The following is a 19953-nucleotide window of genomic DNA, read 5'->3' as shown; positions in this document are numbered from 1 at the left end:
GGCTGGCGGGGGGGTGAGGGGGGCGATCAGGGCCCAGATCAGGCTGGTTGGCTGCTTCAGTGCACGTCATAGCCACCTGTCATTCTGGTCATTGTGGTCATTGCACCTTTCCAGTCGCTGGAATTATATATATATATATATATATATATGTGTGTGTGTGTGTATGTGTGTATATATATATATATATATATATGTATGTGTGTGTGTGTGTATGTATATATATATATATATATATATATATATAATTTATTTATTATTCATTACATGCCCAGTGCATGAATTCGTGCGCCAGTGGGGTCCCTCGGCCTGGCCTGCGGGATTGGGCCGAAACCAGCTCTCCAATATCCTCTGAGGAGTCCCAGATTGCGAGAGAGCACAGGCCAGGCCGAGGGACCCCACCAGTGTATGATTGGGGCCGGGAAGGGATGTCGGAGGTTGGCTAGCCAGGAAGGGACTGCAGGAGGGCTCCAGGGCATGTCTGGCCCATCTCACTCAGTCCTGATCGGCTCGGATCCGGCCCGTTTGAAATGAATAAAACTAAAAAAAAAAAAGACCGTACCCTTTTATGTAATGATGTTTACTTTGAATTTATATTAGTTCACATAAACACTCCATCCATGCTTTTGTTCCGGCCCTCCGGTCCAGTTTAAGAACCCATTGTGGCCCTCGAGTCAAAAAGTTTGCCCACCCCTGTTCTATACCTTTTAAATTCATTATAGGTAAGTTTTTTTTAATTTTCTTAAAAAATATTTTTATTGATCTCAAAGAGTTAGGGAGAGGGATAGAGATAGAAACATCAATGATGAGAGAGAATCGTTGATCAACTGCTTCCTCCACATCCCACAATGGGGATTGAGCTTGCAACCTGGGCATGATCCCCCCTGGGAATTGAACCATGACCTGATTCATAGGTAAACACTCAACCACTGAGCCATGCTGGCTGGGTTTAGGTATAACTCTTTATTTTATCAAGTCTTAAATAAATTAACTATTTGTTCTTTCAGACTTTTTGTTGTTATTGTTGTTAATACTCACCAGAGGATATTTTTCCATTGATATTTTAGAGAAAGTGGAATGGAGGGGGAGAGACAGAGAGAGAAACATCAGTGTAAGGGAGACACATAGATTGGTTGCCTCCTGCATGTGCCCCAACTGGTGCCGACCTGTCCTGGGAATCAATCCTTAAACCCAGGTATCTGCCCTTGACCGCACTAGAACCTGCAACCCTTCAGTCCAGGGGCTGATGCTCCAACCACTCAGCCAAACTGTCCAGGGCTCTAGGGCTCTTTTAGACTTTTTTATAGGAGACTAGAGGCCCGGTGCACAAATTCGTGCACAAGTGGGGTCCCTTGTCCTAGCCTGCGGGACTGAGCCGAAACTGGTTCTCCAACATCCCCTGAGGGGTCCCATACTATGAGAGGGTGCAGACCAGGCCGAGGGACCCCACCAGTGCACGATGGGGGCTGGGGAGGGATGAGGGAGGTTGGCCAGCCAGGGAGGGCTCCAGGGCATGTCCAGCCCATCTCACTCAGTTCCAATCGGCCAGATCCCAGCAGCAAGCTAACCTACCAGTCAGAGCATCTGCCCCCTGGTGGTCAGTGCATGTCATAGTGAACGGTTGATCAGCCTTAACATATCATTAGCATACTAGAGGCCTGATGCATGAAAATTCATGCACTCGGCTTGTGGCTGAGCAGAGTTCCCCCTTGTGGTCAGTGCGCATCATAGCGACTGGTCCACCGTTAGGGTCAATTTGCATATTACCCTGATATTATATAGGATTACGCTTTGATTGGTTGAACGGACTACCGGGCACTTAGCATATTAGGCTTTTATTATATAGGATTAGTTTAATTTTGTGTTTTGTCAATAAATACCTTCTACTGAAAATGTATGTCAAACATTTAGTTAGGAATGTATATTTAGAGGTCAACAAGATTATAAAATGCTCTAGGCAATGAGTTCATGTTAAAAATGGGGAGAGATCTTTATATACTAACTAGAGGCCTGGTGCACAAAAATTTGTGCACTCAGAGGGGAAGGGAGGGTCCCTCAGCCCGGCCTGTGCCCTCTCGCAGTCTGGGACCCCTCCGGAGATAACGACCTGCTGGCTTAGGCCTGCTCCCGGGTGGCAGAGGGCATGCCCAATCCCTAGGTGCAGCCCCTGGTCGGGCTCAGAGCAGGGCCAATTGGGGAGTTGGGGCGCCGCCCCCTGTCATGCACAGAGCAGGGCAGATTGGGAGGTTGCGATGCCACCCTCAGTCACGCTCAGGGTAGGGCTGATTGGGGGGTTGGGGCACCGCCCCCTGTCACACTCAAGGCAGGGTCGATGGGGAGGTTGCGGTGCCACCCCCTGTGACGCACAGAGCAGGGCCAATCAGGGGGTTGGGGCACTGCCCCCCCCCCCCCCCGTCACGCACAGAGCAGGGCCCATCAGGGGGTTGGGGAGCTCCCCCATCACACACAGAGTAGGGCCGATCAGGGGGTTGGGGCGCCACCACTGTCACACTCAGGGCAGGGCCGATGGGGAGGTTATGGCTCTACCTCGTCACAGACAGAGCAGGGCCTGTGGGGGGGGGGGGGGGGTTGGGGCGCCACCCCCTGTCACACACAAAGCAGGGCCAATCGGGGTTGGGATGCCACACCCTGTCACACACAGAGTCGCAGGGCGATCAGGGGGTTTGGGCGCTGCACCCTGTCATGCTGATCTGGTGCCAGGAGACCTCTCGGCTCCGCTGATCCTGGTGCTGGGAGGCATATTACCCTTTTACTATATAGGATAGAGGCCTGGGGGCCGGCTGGTTTGCCCTGAAGGGTGTCCTGGATCAGGGTGGGGGTCCCCACTGGGGTGCCTGGCCAGCCTGGATGAGGGGATGATGGCTGTTTGCAGCTGGTCACACACCCTTCAGGGTGGGGGTCCCCACTGGGGTGCCTGGCCAGTCTGGGTGAGGGGCTGAGGGCTGCTTTCAGGCTGGCGGTTTTGATTGAAGCTCCCAAACACTCCTTTTTTTCTTTTTTTTTTTTTTTCTTCTGGGCCAGCTTTAGCTCTGGCTCTAGCTCTGAGGCTTCCGCTGCTGGTTTGTTTGCCGTTCTATAATCGAAACAATGTAGAACTTCAGCTCTGAGATCCCAGCCGGCTATATTTTTTACAAAGTTTCAAACTGCCAGCTCAGAGGCCTGCAAGTAAGGCGGGGAACGTTGGAGTCTGCAGTCCCTGGAGCAAGCAAGCCTCATGTTCGCTTCCAGCTGCCTGGCTGCCGGCCGCCATCTTGGCTGACAGTTAATTTGCATAAGGATATGCTGATTAGCCAATGGGAAGGGTAGCGGTCGTACGCCAATTACCATTTTTCTCTTTTATTAGTGTAGACTAGAGGCCCGGTGCACGACATTCGTGCACTGGAGGGGTGTCCCTCAGCCTGGCGTGCGCCCTTTCGCAGTCTGGGACCCCGAGGGATCCTTAGCGCTTCCACATAGGTGGGAGAGGCTCCCGCCACCACCATTACGCTCACCAGCCACCAGCTGTGAGCCCAGCTCCTGGCTGAGTGGTGTTCCCCCTGTGGCAGCTCACTGACCACCAGGGGGCAGCTCCTGCATTGAGCGTCTGCCCCCTGGTGGTCAGTGTGCATCATAATGACTGATCGTTCTGCTGTTTGGACAATTTGCATATTAGGGTTTTATTATATAGGACTAGAGGCCCGGTGTACAAAAATTTGTGCACTGGTGGGGGGGGTGTCCCTCAGCCCCGCTTGTGCCCTCTCACAGTCTGGGACCCCTCGGGAGATAACCACCTGCTGGCTTAGGCCCGCTCCCCAGGTGGCAGATGGCAGGCCCGATCCCTCGGTGCCTGCCCCGCCTCCCCGGGTCGCACACACGGCAGGGCCGATCGGGGATTGGGGCGCCGCCCCAAGTCGGGTTGCGCATGGGATGCCCCGGGCGGGTCACACACGGGATGCCCGGGCAGGCCAGCCGATCGCTGCTGCCCCGCCTGGCTGCCCCGGGTCGGGTTGCACACGGACACCCGCCACCCCGGGTCGCAGATAGCAGGCCTGGATGGCGGCAGGGCAGGCGGGATGGCTCTGTCCCACCCCACCGCCCCAGGTTGCAAATAGCAGGCCCAGATGGCGGCGGGACAGGCAGGATGGCGCTTTCCCACCCTGTCTGCAGTATGCAAATTAGCCGCCATCTTTGTTGGCAGTTAATTTGCATGTCACGCTGATTAGCCAATGGGAGGCGTAGCGAAGGTATGGTCAATTACCATGTTTGTCTGTTATTAGATAGGATAGTATTAATACCTTGACAAGTGCAATATTTAAGAAATATAAGACCCAGTGAAAACCCAAAGGATAAATTAATTATCTGAGGTGGAGGGCCTCAAAAATAGGCCTCAAACTAGGTATTTAAAGATGAATAAGAATTCACCAGAAAAGCCAGGATGGAGCTTATAGGAAAGATGGAGTTTAGGATGTATAGGAGGAACGGTGAGATACAAAGTTGAAGAGAATGAAATTGAATTTAATATTGATAAATAAGCAATTCCTAAAACATTATTGTTCTCCTAAACATACTAGACAGTGTCCTAGATAAATGCTAGAAATACAGAGATTAGTAAGAGATGGGCTTTGAAAATTATATTAAAAATTTTATAGCATTGACATGTGGAAATGTTATTTCCAAATGTATTTTTGCATTATTCCTTAATTGGTGTATATATGTCTCTATGGGCCAATTGAATTTCTTGATATTTTAAAAGTCTGAGGTTTTGCCAGAATTGGAAGAATTAGCTTAGGCTTAATTAGTTAGCAACAGTCTATCTAAATAATTAATCTTGATGATTCCTTTTTTTCTTAAATGTATGGTAGAACTTAAAAACAAAAATTCAAAGAGTATATTTAATGATAAATTTTATTTAGATCACTCATAGTTTTATTTTGTAAAAGTATTTTCCACTGGATCTTTCTAAGGGTAAGTAGTTTGTCCTTTTCCTTGTTCCCCAATGCAGTTTTTATGCATTTGATATACATAGATGCATATATGTAACATGTATAAGCTATGTAAGTCTGCTACCTCCAATTTAAGAACTAAAATATTAATATTACTGTAATACCTTTGTATTCCTCTGCTCTCTCACTCCAGTGCTTCTCAGAGATAATCAGTATATTGGATTTTATTTTTAAAAATTAATAAAAATTTGATCATTTACCACTTTTTATGAAATGTTTGTGAAGATCCATAGATGAGAGTAGAGACCAGACATTTGGTAGCACTTCATGGAACTAATTAACGCCTTTGGGCAGGACATACTTAAGTGGAGTGATAGTGGCAGTTCCATTGCTGCTTTGACTTTATGTGGTTTCCTAATATATATCTGTGGCTAAAGAAACATGAGTTTTCAAAATGTATGATTGAGTAAGTAAAAAGTATCTATAGGGTTAAAAATAGATATCCTTACCATTATTTTAGACCCATTTTGAACAGTATCGTATATGTGGTGATTCATTTGATCAAGAAATATTTGAGTGTCTGTAAAACATTCCAGGCACTAAGGATATATATATATATGGTACTAAATAAAACAAGCAAAAATTTCTGCCCTCATGGAATTTACATTTTAGTTGAGGGAGAAAACCAATGAATAAAATACATATGACAAATGACAATAAATGCTATTCAGAAAAATAAAGCAGAAAAGATAGGAGAAGTTGAGAGGGGAAGGATTATTTTAAGTAGGATGGCCAGGGGAATCTCTCTAAGAATGTGACATTAAGTAAAGGTTTGTAGGAGGTGATGGGGCAACATGCATAATTACCTGGGGGAAGAGAAAACAAGGGTAAGTGTCCCAGAGGTAGAAGCTTACATAGGGTATTTAAGAGAAAACAAAGCAGCCCATTTGGCTGAAGCCCATAATTTATAGATTGCATTTGATTGGTGTGTTTTAGAACTTTTTCAAAATATAAAATTGTTCCTTTGCTTTATTTTTATATTTTGGCATGAGAGTAAATTTTAGATGACAACTTAGTTGTCTTGTAATGTATCCCACATTTTTACTTCTCTGACATTTTTCCTCATTGTATCATTTAACGTGGTTTCTATAACTCCTATATTTTATAATTGAAAGTTAGACCTAATGACTTAATTATATAACAGTTACACATTTTTTGCAAGAAAATTTCATGTGTGATGCTGTGTACTTCACAAAAGGTAACACATGTCAGGTTGTCCACTTATTAATGATGCTAAGATTCATCAGTTGTTTAACCGTTTGAGTCCCAAGCAGCGCGATCTCGCTGCTGAGATTTTATGTCGAGAAAACATACAATTCGTTTGAGTCCCAGGGGGTATTGAAAAAACACTGTCGAAGAATCCCAAACAGCGCAACCGCGCTTTCTCTAAATGAGTACGAAAAGACCCAAACAGCGTGATAGCGCTTGTTTTATTTTATGTCGAGAAATACCAAGCAGCGCAATTGCGCTGCTTGGGACTCGAACGGTTAAGGTGATGATCATTGAATCTTTTTGTAAAAGTACTTTTCCCTTTTGCAATTATCAAATAAATTGTCACTGTATAACTAACATTCTGCTTATACCAACTTGCCACTTAATGGTTTTAGTTTTCATTGGTGATTTTTTTCTGAAATTTTGGATTTGAATGTAGAAGCCAGTATGGCCTGAAGTTTGGAAAAAGGGTATTATTCTGTACCAATCATATATGAATTAAAGTTGTCAGTTGGCCTCTACTTATGGGACATACTGATTAGGCATCCATAAACAAAAGAGTTGTGCCTCCTACAGGGAGTCAGGGGGCAGAGAGTTCTTTCTTGTTTTCTTTAGTGAATAAATCCACCCAGTAGACCAAACCAGAAAGAAAAGTCATTTTTGTCCATCAGTCACTTCCTCCAGTAGAAATTTTTGACATTGTCCATTAGCTGGGTTAAAAATCATTTCTCTTGGATTTACTCTGAGAGAGTGTTTTATATCTTTAGACCAAATCGTTTGTGACCAAATTGAGTAGATTTTCTTTAATATTTGACTATCACATTCCTCCCACTTTGTCCATCACCATTACTATCTTAATTTAAACTCTATTTGCACCACTCCTCCTTTGTTTTGAATCTGTTGCAGTGGTATGTCTCCTTGGTCCTTTTCCTTCACCTTTACCTTTGACTATTCTCCACATTGAAACAAAAAAAAATTTTAAGGCTCACATCTCTTCATGATATTTACTTGCTCAAAGCCTTTCAGTGGTCACTCATTGCCTCCAGAGTAATGTTTGGCTTCCTTAGCCTTCTTTATATAAATAAGGATCCGTAGGATCTGGCCCCATCTTCTTGGTTACCACCATAGCATTTATTTTAGTGTGCCAAACTTAAAGCAGCACTGTGGTTCCATTGTTATACCATTGTTTAAAGTTCTGTTACTGTTTTTAATTCAGTTATATTACATGACCATTTTCTCACTTAAAATAGAAGTTATTTGATTGGTGGGAGATACGGGGATAAGTTCGTCAAAGGACATAGACTTCCCGTTATAAGATAAATAAGGTTCTAGGGATCTAATGTACAGCATGGTGATTATAGTTTATAATACTGTATTACATACTTGAAAGTTGCTAAGAGAGTAAATCTTAAATGTTTTCACCAAAAAAAGAAATGGGTAATGTGATGGAATGGAGACGTTACACACTAATGCTATAGTTGTAATCATTTTGGATACATAACTACCGGTATATTCAGTCAACATGTACACCTTAAACTTACACAACATTACATATCAACTTTATCTCAATAAAGCTGGAAAAAATAAAGCAGAAGTTTTTAGAAAATTCTGGTTTTGCTCACCTTTGTACACAAGGATCTGGTATATTGCCTAGAACATATATGTTGCTCAGTAAATGTGTGAATAGATGGATGGGTGGGTAAATGGATAGGTTGATGAATAGTTTCTCCAAACAAGTGTTTGCTGATCACTGTTTTAAGCAAGATCTTTGGGTCTGTTGAAATTAGGTAGCCAAAAGCCAATGTTGCACCAAAAATAGGTGACATTTTTGACATCGTCCATTAGCTGGGTTAAAAATCAATTCTCTTGGATTTACCCTGAGAGAGTGTTTCATATCTTTAGATATCTATAGTTTGTGACCACATTGAGTTCCCAAATATTTGTGAGGACTGTTCATTGCTATTTCTGTTTTCTACAAATCATTCTTGGCTACTATAAAATTCAAATGCTTTGGGATTAGATAATTAATGTTCTTCTCTCTGCTAGCTGCATAAGCTTTACTTTGCAGTGGACCTCTCATAAAATTGTTCACATCTCAGTCAGAGGTTGTAAATCTTCTGGTTTTTGTTGCTGGCTCTGGTTTCTGAAACTTGGCACCTTTTTCCTTCCTTCCTCCCCCATCAGTGTTCACACAAAACTTCTAAAATAGACTTTTCCATTAGTAGCTTGTGTCTCTGTTTAGTATCAGAACCCCAGTGTTCCTTTCTTGGAAGAGCAGTCCTTCTGTCCTCCAAGGTTCCTTTAGTAAATCAAGTGGAGCTCCATTGTTTAGTAGAGAATACATAGACTTTATATTCCCAGAACCGAGACTTTATAGCTCTTGGATCTAGGACGAGTTCTAAAGATCTTACTTCTCTCATCTTTGTATATAACAACAAGAGGCCCGGTGCACGAAATTCGTGCACTCGGCGGGTCCCTCAAACCGGCCTGTGCCCTCTCGCAGTCCGGGGGCCTAAGTTGGCAGTCGGACATCCTTAGCGCTGCCGCGGAGGCAGGCAAGGCTCCCGCCACCACCACTGCACTCGCCAGCCATGAGCCCGGCTTCTGGCTAAGCGGCACTCCCCCTGTGGGGTCACACTGTCCACCAGGGGTCAGCTCCTGCGTTGAGTGTCTGGCCCCTGGTGGTCTGTGCATGTCATATAGACTGGTTGTTCCGCCGTCGGGCCGAAACCGACTCTCCAACATCCCCTGAGGGGTCCCGGATTGTGAGAGGGCGCAGGCCTGGCCAAGGGACCCCACCGGTGCACGATTGGGGCCGTGGAGGGACACAGGAGGTTGGCCAGCCTGGGACGGACTGCAGGAGGGCTCCAGAGCGTGTCCGGCCCGTCTCGCTCAGTCCTAATCGGCCAGACCCCAGCAGCAATCTAACCTACCGGTTGGAGTATCTGCCCCCGGTGGTCAATGCACATCTTAGCGAGCAGTTGAGTGGCCTTAGCATATCATTAGCATATTGCACTTTGATTGGTTGAATGGACAATCAGACACTTAGCCTATTAGGCTTTTATTATAGATAGCCATCACAGTATATTGATAATACAAGATTATATATGTGAAAACTATATTGTACTTTGCTACATAGAGATTTCTCCCCTTGTATTTGCCTAAACATACTTGGGGGAATTGCTTTCTTACTAGACCTATTTGGTTTGTTCTGTATTATTTTTCTTACAGATTTCTACCTGATGTTTTTCCTACTGTAAGCGTTTTTGTACATTTCTATGCCTGTTTCTTATTTTATATGGATTACTTTTTCACTAGTTTATTAAAAAAATTTCTTGTGCAAAGTGTCATAACAAGACTGCCCTCAAAGAACTTAAATATTAATTGTAGATAAGGCATTTAGGCTACTTGATTATCTTTTTATTTTATCCTCACCTGAGGATATGTTGGTTTTTTTTTATTTTAGAAAGGGAGGCCGAAACTGGTTTGGCTCAGTGGATAGAGCGTCGGCCTGCGGACTGAGGGGTCCCGGGTTCGATTCCGGTCAAGGGCATGTACCTGGGTTGCGGGCACATCCCCGGTGGGGGATGTGCAAGAGGCAGCTGATCGATGTTTCTAACTCTCTCTATCTCTCTCCCTTCCTCTCTGTGAAAAATCAATAAAATATATTTAAAAAAAAAAAAAAAAAAAAAAAGAAAGGGAGGAAGGGCGGGAATAGAGGGGGGAGAGAGAAACATCTATCAGTTCCCTCCGCTATGTACCCTGACGGGGGATTGGACCCACAACCTAGGTTTGTGCTCAAACCCAGAATCGAACCTGCAATTTTTTGGTGTATAGGACAGCACTCCAACCAACTGAGTCACTGGGCCATGGCCTTGATTGTCTTTATTTTATTATTATTGAGTTTTCTTAGCTCTCCTAAAAAGAAGACATTACTGTTTTGTGAAGAGAGCTAGTATTCAATACCTATTACTTGTCATTAACTAGACAATTCTTTTTACACGGCATGTATAAGTGTGTGTAACAAGGAGAAATTTATAGCTAGTATTAGAATAAAGCAAGAAACTGTCTTGAAGTGGATATGGGAGACTCCTTTCTTTTTCCAAAATGTTTTTCCTCTTAATCACAATATTTGCATGTGATACAAAAATTAAAAAGGTATGCATTATCAGTCTAGTTAGGAATTGAGCTGAGCATGTTTTCATTATCCTTAGCGTACTACACAGCTCAGATTTCTCTAGTGGTTGGTACTGTTGTGCTTAGGATACAAGAGCGTTTTTTGTTTTGTTTTGTTTTGTTTGTTTTCAGTGTTTATGGTACACCCTCAGCTTTCAGCTCTCTTTGCACTCCTGTGCCACAGAGCAGTTTTGCCCCTCCTTCTAGTGGTAGACTTGTATTAAAATGAGGGCATGTGGATTATCTGTCCTAATCTTGCTTAAATTGTAAGCATGCCTTGTGTGCTTAGAGCCACTGGGAGATTTTCTCAGCTTTCATATCTATGTTTCTGTTCTCCTAGTGCTAGCAGACCCCTTTAGTATTGGTATAGGGTTTTTTCTTTTCTTCCCCAGGTAATGGATTTTTTTCTTTACCCTTCTCCGAGCTGCAGGTGTTCTTTGCCTGTGCTGTGGTGTAGTGACTTGGTTTGCTGACCTCCCATCAGATTTGTAGGAGATAAAGATATAGAGAAGTGACCTGGGCTTCTTACTCTTCCCCCAACAGTTAACCCTTTGCACTCCGAACCATTCTGGACATTGGCTACCAGCTACTCGACGCTACTTTGCGGCGGAAACGTGCATTTACAGACCCTCGTATTATTTAGTATAATTTTGGAACCAAGTAACGTATTATAATGATATTGGACTTATATGAATTGGGTGACATCGAGGAATGTATATTTGCAAAAAAACCAATATTTTATTGTTTATAATTTTGTACAGTATGATAAGTTTTGTAACACTCCCCAATATGCATTGCAGGCTGATTAGTGCATGTTTGACAGTAATAAGTGGTTTGACGCCTGCCACCAGGTGTTTTCCTGTTAGAACACACAATGCAGTCCCGTTTTCTTTGTCCCACATCGGGAATATGTAGTTTATTGTTTAATCTATTGTCCGCAGAAGATGTGGATGGATGCGTTCTCGATACACGAAAATCGCCCTTTAATTGGTCAACGAGTGTCTTGACAAACTTGTGGTGTGTCATTGGCGTTTCATTACTTGTTTGTTTTTCGATGCGATACATTATGTATGAGTTTATCACACACATTTCCAACCCCCCAAAAAATAACTTCCTCCACCATTTGAGTGATTTACGGAGGAAACAATACGTCGAAGCGTATTGATCCGCACGATCCACACCACCCATATTTGCCGTATATTCTAACAGCATTTCAGGCTTACTGACTGTTACGATATGTCCACCGCGTAATGTTCTCTGGGTAGATTGTAGGTTTGTGTTATAATAATTGGTGAGCATGGTAATAATTCTTTTATCTTTCCACGCAAGAAGCGTAGTATTATTCTTTCTGTATGCAACTGTTTCTTTCCAATTTCTTCTTTGGCATAATTGTTTGTCTCTTTTATTATGCTGTCTACTAATTCTTCAGTAAAATATAATGTGAAATAGTCTATGGGCTCTTTTATGTTACTTGGGACTTGTGGTCCAGCTATTTCTTCGTGTAAATCAAAATTTATTGTGGCTGGAGGAACGTCCGATTCGGTTACATCTTCCCACTCTTCACTTGACGATACGTTGTCATGTTGCCGTGTGTTTTCTTCTGTACTACTATTATCGCTTTCGCTATCTATGCGAACAATTCGTCGCCTTCTAGGTTGAACGATATCACTATCACTGCTGTTGTTTTGTTCTACAGTTAGTCTTTCTAACGTGTCTGTATAGAGGTCTATCTGGAGCTCATCTTCACTACTACTAGTGTCATGAGACTCATTCGTGGTTGGACGCTTTGCCATTATTCTAATAAAAAATATGAATAAATGCATGGGTTGAAAATTTCTAATTGTTATTACTAACTGACAAGATGATAAATATAGCTTTCACCAAAATAGCTTTCACCAAACAATTTATTCACTAAGAAAAGAATCACTTTTCCGATTTTCTCCTCGTTAGATCTATGTGCACTGCTCGAAGCTTCAAACCAAAATGAGCTCAGCTTTGAAAATCTTTTCCTCCAGATGTAGACTTGTTTATTTGTAATTATATATCTCACTATACAGTGCGCGCTATGTTCGAAAACCGACCTTTCTTCTACAAACTCCCCTTATCGCTCTTTTCAAGTGGCGTCGCGAAGTGCTCGGACCGTCGTGAGCACGCATCTCACGTTCTCGTCCGACACAAAACCCGCTGACATTTCTTGTATATATCTTAGTAATTTTACGATATTTTGATTTAATTTCTTGTGCCATTTCAAGATAAAACTTCAGGGAAACATGCATGTCTCAAAAAGTTGCGTTGAAATAACTCAATTCCCCGTAATCACTAATAAACTGCAATGTCCCCTGAGAGGGGACAGCGGAGTGCAAAGGGTTAAGAGTCATCTCCTGCAGGCCTGAACAACAAGAGAAATACTCTCTGTAATACAAAAATTACTTTTATTTGGATGAATTTGTTGGTCTTTTAGAATTTCTGGCTTTTGTATTATATTTAGAAAAATACTTCCCTACTCTAAGAATATTCTCCCATGTTTTTTGCTATTTCTTTTTTGGTTAAATATTTTAAAGTGTTTTGGTTCATTAGGGATTTATTTTGGGGTAAGGTGCAATGCATATCTTGTTTTTTCTTTTTTTATATATATTTTTATTGATTTCCAAGAGGGAGAGGGAGAGAGAGATAGAAACATCAATGATGAGAAAGAATCATTAATTAGCTGCCTTCTGCATGCCCCTACTGAGATTGAGCCTGCAATCTGGGCATGTGTCCTTGACCGGAATCGAACCCAGGACCCTTCGGTCCACAGGCCGATCCTTTATCCACTGAGCAAAACCAGCTAGGGCTATCTTGTTTTTTATAATGAACAGCTAGTTATACCAAAATCATTTACTGAATAATTCATCTTTCCCCACTATTCATAATTTTACCATAATAGGAAGCTGCATTTGTCTGTGAGTAACAGATAGTCTGGTCAACAGTGACTTAGATTCACAGGAGTTTGTCCCATGCAAAATAAATGTATGAGTAGACAGTACATGGTTGGTTCCACTTCAGTAGGGCAAACACCTAGACTTTTTCCATCTTTCTTCACCATTCTTTATCTTTTTCTTTTTTTTTTTAAATAATTCAACCGAGGATATGTTTTTATTGTTTTTTAGAGAAAGAGAGAGAAAAACATCCATGTGAAAGAGAAACATCAATTAGTTGTCTCCGGAAAATGCCGGTGATAGAACCGGCAACCTTTTGGTGCAGGGGACATTGCTCTAACCAACTGAGCCACACCAGCCAGGGCTAAAATGTTTATACTTTAAAATTTTCAGTTAATAATTCTATTAAAGTAATTGAAACATGCTGCATAACATAGGTATAATGAATACTTTGATCTGAATTCAATGGCAAATATCTTTTTTATCTGAACTTGTGTAATAATTTTTGTTTTCTGCTTCAAATTATCTCAACTAAGACCCAAATGCAACAAAATGGAACTATTATTTTAGATGAATGGCTTAAAACAATTAATTAAATACTGGGTCTAAGTAATAATTTTGAGTACATTAAGAATTAGTTGTACATGATAAAAATAAACAAAAAAGATAAAGCTGTCTAAGTACCTGTGTACTTAGAAAAATACTTCTCCACTTTCTGTCTACATTTACTTTGAGAAAAAAAGTCCCTTTACAGGTAGAAGGAAAATATAAACGTTCAAATTGATATTATATGTCATATTTAATATGTTATTTTTATCCCTTTTAGGACAGTGGTGATTATCCCCTTACCATGCCTGGACCTCAGTGGAAAAAATTTCGTTCAAACTTTTGTGAATTTATTGGCGTCCTGATTCGACAGTGTCAGTATAGCATAATTTATGATGAATATATGATGGACACAGTAATCTCCCTTTTGACTGGTTTGTCAGACTCCCAGGTCAGAGCTTTTAGGCATACAAGCACCCTTGCTGGTGAGTAACCAACATTTTATTTCCTTTTCATTTAGTTTTATTAAATATGTTCTATTCTAATTAAACCTTTAAGTTAAATATTAATTTAAATTTATTACTGTGCTCCTGAAAAATATCATTTCTCTCCCTTTCAAATTCATCTGAATGGTTTGTGTTAATCTGTGCAGGTGAAATATATGCCTATTTTGATAACTAACATTTAATAGCCTTGAGAATGAAAATTTCTGGCAAATGTCAACAAATATCTCTCTGAATTTATTTTCCTTTATTCTTATTTTATAATTAAAGAAATTTTAGGACTCTAATAGGCCATATTCTTTGATAATCCCAAATAATAATAGTTGAAATTTCAAATTCATAGTATTTTTTTTACTTACATTGTTTTATTGCTCATTGTTACTGTCCATAAATGTGTACATATTTATTTGTTTATATATTGAAAACAATTCCACCTATTATGATAAGGTAATTGCTACCTAGCTGGCTTTCTTCCTATTTCTAGTACTATACTATCGTAAACATATCTGAATTTAATGTTTCTCAAAACAGTTCATTTATGTAGACTGTAGATAATCTGAATAACTGATAGTTTATAGTTTTCACTTTTACTTTCATCTTAGAATTATCTAGATAACTTCTCAGCCAAGTACATCAATTTTTTTCCTTGTTTTTTTTCCATAACAAGATAATTTTGTTAATTTTGTAATTTTGTTTTCTTTCAACTACTTTAACTGTGCTTACCTAAAATGACTGTTCTTTTTCACCTATGATACACAGTGTGTCTGTGTGTGTTTGTACATGCACAGATATTTAAATACTCCCAAATTACATTTTTTTAGCAGCAGTAACTTTGTTTATATTCATCTCATACATTATCAGAACCAAAGCCAGATTTAGCTTCACTTCATTACAGTTCATCTGGCATTTAGATTTCTCATTTATCTAATATAATTAAAGCATTGATTTGCAAATTTTAGCATGCAGTAGAATCATCCTACAGGGTTTATTGAAACAGATTGCATGACCTTACCCTCAGAGTTTAACAGGTTTCTAGGTCATGCTGATATCTTGGTGACTACATACTGCAAAACCCTGATTTAATATTTTGATTTTTTTTTTTTGCTATAACTGTTATGAGTTACCCATACTTCCCCTCCCCCCTTACTCAGTGTAGTTTAGTTAATCTGTTCTATTTGTATCTATTATTCTTAGTTACAGTTCTATAGGAAACAACATGAAACATAGTTGGTATTGGTGTGTTTTTTAAGTGTGTCCTTTTGCACATTATTTGGAAAATACCTTATACCCAATTTTATCTTTTTTAAAAAGGTAAAATAAAACCAATTTATTGTTGAAAATTTTCTGTACAGAACAGACATCAGACAATTTATTCTGTGTCTTAAGAGTATCTTCTTCCTTATTATTAGGAAGAAAATGAGATATTGTACCAGTTAAAGTTACTATGTATATTATTTATTATTAAGAAGTATCTGATATGATGCATTCTTTTCTAATTTCATGACTTCTAGTATTTTTTGCATTTGGCATTTTCTTATTTTCTTTACATTTTCTATTTACTTTTCATCTTACTTTCTTCTATCTATGTATAGAATGTCTATTTAGCTGGTTGTCAGATAGATAGCAAATTCGGTGATTGGAAATAAGCAAACTTAAACATAAAATAGAAATTGATTCTGAATAGCCAGAGTTGCTGTTATAAAAAATTATCTGGTTTCCCAAAGCCAAGAGAAAAGGAGAAGCAAACATGAGATGCTGTCTTTCTGATACAATTGTGAAATGATAATTCATAACAAAAAAGGACAAAAAACGATTTACAGATATCAAAATAGAGATCAGTCTGGGGCTTCTGTAGGGGCAAGCTATCTCTCTTTAATCAGAAAGCCACGTGCATTTTGTATAAAAGATTAAATATATGCCACATACTCTATTTAAGACAACAAGAGAAAGAATAATATATTGTAGAAATATGCAGAATATTTTTACTTTTAAAATGTTTGAATGTCCTGTAAAATTCATTTGCATTTGTTCTTCACTGCCATGTCAATGAAGTATTACTTTATCACCTACTTCATGATGGTCCATTTCAGCTCTCCTTTACGTTGGCATGTTTTTGGTGACTTTTATTATTGTATTGTTTTTCCCTAAATTTATTCCTTTGGTTATATACATATCCTAATTTTACATATACTTAAATATATTTTAATTATGGCTTTTCTCCTGTTCCCTATGAGTTGAGTAGCTCCCTCCTCCTTCCAGTCCTCCTTCTGTCTTTCTCTTTGCACAATTTACCTGTGATCATGATATTAGTAGCTTTTAAAAAAAACTGCTTGATGAATGCTCTATTTTGTCTTACCTAAGTGCTATTTTTATATGATTATCTAGCTTATTTGAATTTGAAATTACTTTTCTAAATCAGATATCAAGAAAAATAGATCATTATATTTATACTGCTTTTTCGAAAGCTAAAACTATTTTTCAAGTCATTCTCAAATTTACTTCAAAATAATACTGTAATTTCCATGTGTCTGTGTTAATGATTATACATTCCAAGACTCCGTTTTATAAAATGTGAGACATATCAGTCACCCTAACCTCCAACAAAGCACAGAGATCTTCTTGCTGAGAAGTTAATTCCAGGGTGGGTAATACTTATCTATTCTTTCAAGGATTTCTGTTCTCATCTTTGCCCTCTTCTTTGTTTTTTGTTTATTATTTTTTTTATGGTATGTGTGTGCAAGGGGGTAGATTAAAAGATAATCATTTTTATTCACTTTGCAGGACGAGTCTTGGGGACTAGATAAAATGGGCAGGAACATTTAACCCTCTGCTTCAAAGACTATGTGCATGGACAGTTACAAGGCAGTTATGGCCAGATATGATTATCGGCTTTGGAATAAAATGCTCCTTGACATTGCTTATATCTTAGCTGAGAAGAGAGACAATCAGGTTAGTTGTTTTGTAGGATACAGATGTGATGAGTTCCAGGCTTCATAGGTTATCACAGTGGTCTTATCAGTAATACTTTTAACCTGTTTCCAAATATCCCATTTTCTGATTATCAATTAAATAATGTGTCCCAATTGTCACTGTTATGCATTGCATTTAATTGTACTTTTACCACATTTTCATTAAAATTTTTCATCCTGTAGTACTTTAGGTCTATTCCACAATTATAAGTAGTATATTTTTTTTTTATTGTAGGTAAACAGTGCTTTCTCCCTTTTTTTTTTAAATTCTCTTTACCGCCGAAACCGGTTTGGCTCAGTGGATAGATCGTCGGCCTGCGGACTGAAGAGTCCCGGGTTCGATTCCGGTCAAGGGCATGTACCTGGGTTGCGGGCACATCCCCGGTGGGAGATGTGCAGGAGGCAGCTGATCGATGTCTCTCTCATCGATGTTTCTAACTCTCTACCTCTCTCCCTTCCTCTCTGTAAAAAATCAATAAAATATATTTTTAAAAAAAAATAAAATAAAATAAAATTCTCTTTACCATTACATTGAAACAGACTATTAGCAATTAAATTTCATAGCATATTTTTGTTATATTTTTCTGTTCTTTGGATTGGAATTTTAAAACGTACTTTATTTATTTGACCCATTTTAATAAAGAAGCTTCACCTTGCAGTACGGTTTTCATTAACTGTTAATCTTCAGAATTAAATGTCCTTATTTCTGTTCTAAATAGTTATCTCAGTTGGACATATTAGAACATAGTTTGTGGGTTTAATTTATATAAGTAGTATTGTTATTGTTATTTTGGCAATTTTAAAATCAGAGACTGGGCACATTTTTTTTTCACCCAATTAGGTGAAACTTACCTGAGAAAAAATTTTTTCCCAAGATCAAGAATGGATAAGATTTTTTTGTGTGTTGCCACTTTGTTATTTGGTATTATGAAGAAAATTCTACTCAAAGAATCTATTTTTCCTATTTATAATTATATTATTCTTAGGTGTTTGCTTTTAAAATGTATACCAATACTTTACAAGTTGTTTACCTCAAATTTTTGTTAGATGGCAGTTTGCAGGATGAATAATGTTGCTTTAATTTTTTTATTTTTTGCTATTTTATCACCTACATAATTTTCTGTGATATTACAAATAAATTAAAATTGACTACCTCTCACTTCTTAATTGAAAATGCTAATTTGAAAAGGGGATTAAGAATACAAAATTGATATTAATAATGGCATAGTGCCCACTGGTGTGGCTCAGTGATTGGGCGTCAAGCAATGAATCAAGGCCACCTATTTTATTCCCAGTCACATGCCTGGGTTGCAGGCTCAGTCCCCACTAGGGGGTATGCAGGAGGCAGCCAATCGATGTTTCTTTCTCATTGATATTCCTATCTCTATCCCTCTCCCTTCTTCTCTCTCTAAAAATCAGTACAAACATATTTTTAAAAATAATGGCATGGTGATTGAGTCTGTTCTGTTTTTCTAAAGTGAATTTTGGGAAAAAAAACTAGAAAATGTGATTAAGATTGTCAGTGAGAGTCAAGGGACCTTAGTATGCCATGCCAGAAGGCCAATCTTTACCAGTAGATAACAGTAGGTCACTCCCACTCTTGGGAAAGTAAACATTTCTATATACCTAATTGTTAAGCAGTACTATGTTGACATTTAATTATTTATTATTTATTAACATTCTTTACCAAGTCAACGTCCTTGGACTTCTGAGAAAAAATATGATGTATGAAATTGCTCTCTTCTCTATTCAGAGACTGAAAATCATCCGGCCTTAGTAAATTGACTTTTTTTCCTTTGGCTTTCAGTTCCTTAAACCATGTAATACAGTGGTTCATAGAATGGGTTCTGGGCCAGACTGTTTGGATCCATATCCCTTTATGCCTATTATTGGTTGAGTTACTTGGACAAGTCCTTACCTTATCTGGTGGCCTCATTTTCATTATATGCTAAGTGGAGAAGATAATGATAGCTACCTCATTAAAAGAAATTAGGCCTGTTTGGATCAGTGCCTGACATTTAGTAAGCTACTGATACTATTCAGTAAAGACATAAAGAGCTAATCGTGTTTGCAGTGCTTCATTCATTCATGTTTTTACTCAAAATGTATTAAACATCTCTATTTTCGAAATAAAAGACATTACAAGTGGGAAATTAAAAAATGTATTAAACATCTCTATTTTCGAAATAAAAGACATTACAAGTGGGAAATTAATAAATTAGTTCTATCACAACTGCTATTAAGAAAACTAACAGCATGAATTTTCATTTTACTTAGTTGTTGGCTCTCAGGTTCCAAATTATATTTATTAAAACAGTAAGATATTTATAACTCTTAACCAGACATAATATTTCTGGTTATCTAGAATATATGGTTATCCCTGAAAAATGTAGCTCATTCTGGCATCATCAAAGAACAGACTATAAAGTATAGATAATCTAATCTCTCCTTGTCTTTATATTTTATGTTTCTTATATATTTTTTTAGCCTAGAATTTATTTTTTATACTAGAAGCCCAGTGCACGGATTCGTGTACCAGTGGGGTCCCTTGGCCTGCCCTGCAGGGATTGGGCTGAAACCAGCTCTCTGACATCCCCCAAAGGGTCCTGGATTGCGAAAGGGCACAAGC

At 39.3% G+C, this 19953-nt stretch overlaps 1 protein-coding gene across 3 annotated transcripts in view; it reads left to right on the top strand.

Moving 5' to 3' along the window:
• Positions 1–19953, top strand: part of STAG1 (STAG1 cohesin complex component) — a 332216-nt gene that overhangs the window by 163360 nt on the left and 148903 nt on the right. For all 3 annotated transcript variants that reach the window (XM_070433471.1, XM_070433469.1, XM_070433470.1), the window contains one exon: positions 14133–14337. In XM_070433471.1, coding sequence (XP_070289572.1) covers positions 14133–14337 — 205 coding nt within the window. The remainder of the gene's footprint in view (positions 1–14132; positions 14338–19953) is intronic.

Source organism: Myotis yumanensis, unplaced genomic scaffold (assembly GCF_028538775.1).
Source record: "Myotis yumanensis isolate MYYU_CA2020_CCGP unplaced genomic scaffold, mMyoYum1.0.hap1 SCAF_14, whole genome shotgun sequence".
In the NCBI taxonomy this organism is placed as follows: Eukaryota; Metazoa; Chordata; class Mammalia; order Chiroptera; family Vespertilionidae; genus Myotis; species Myotis yumanensis.
Note: the sequence above shows the minus strand (reverse complement) of the source record. Positions and strands in the feature narration are given on the sequence as shown.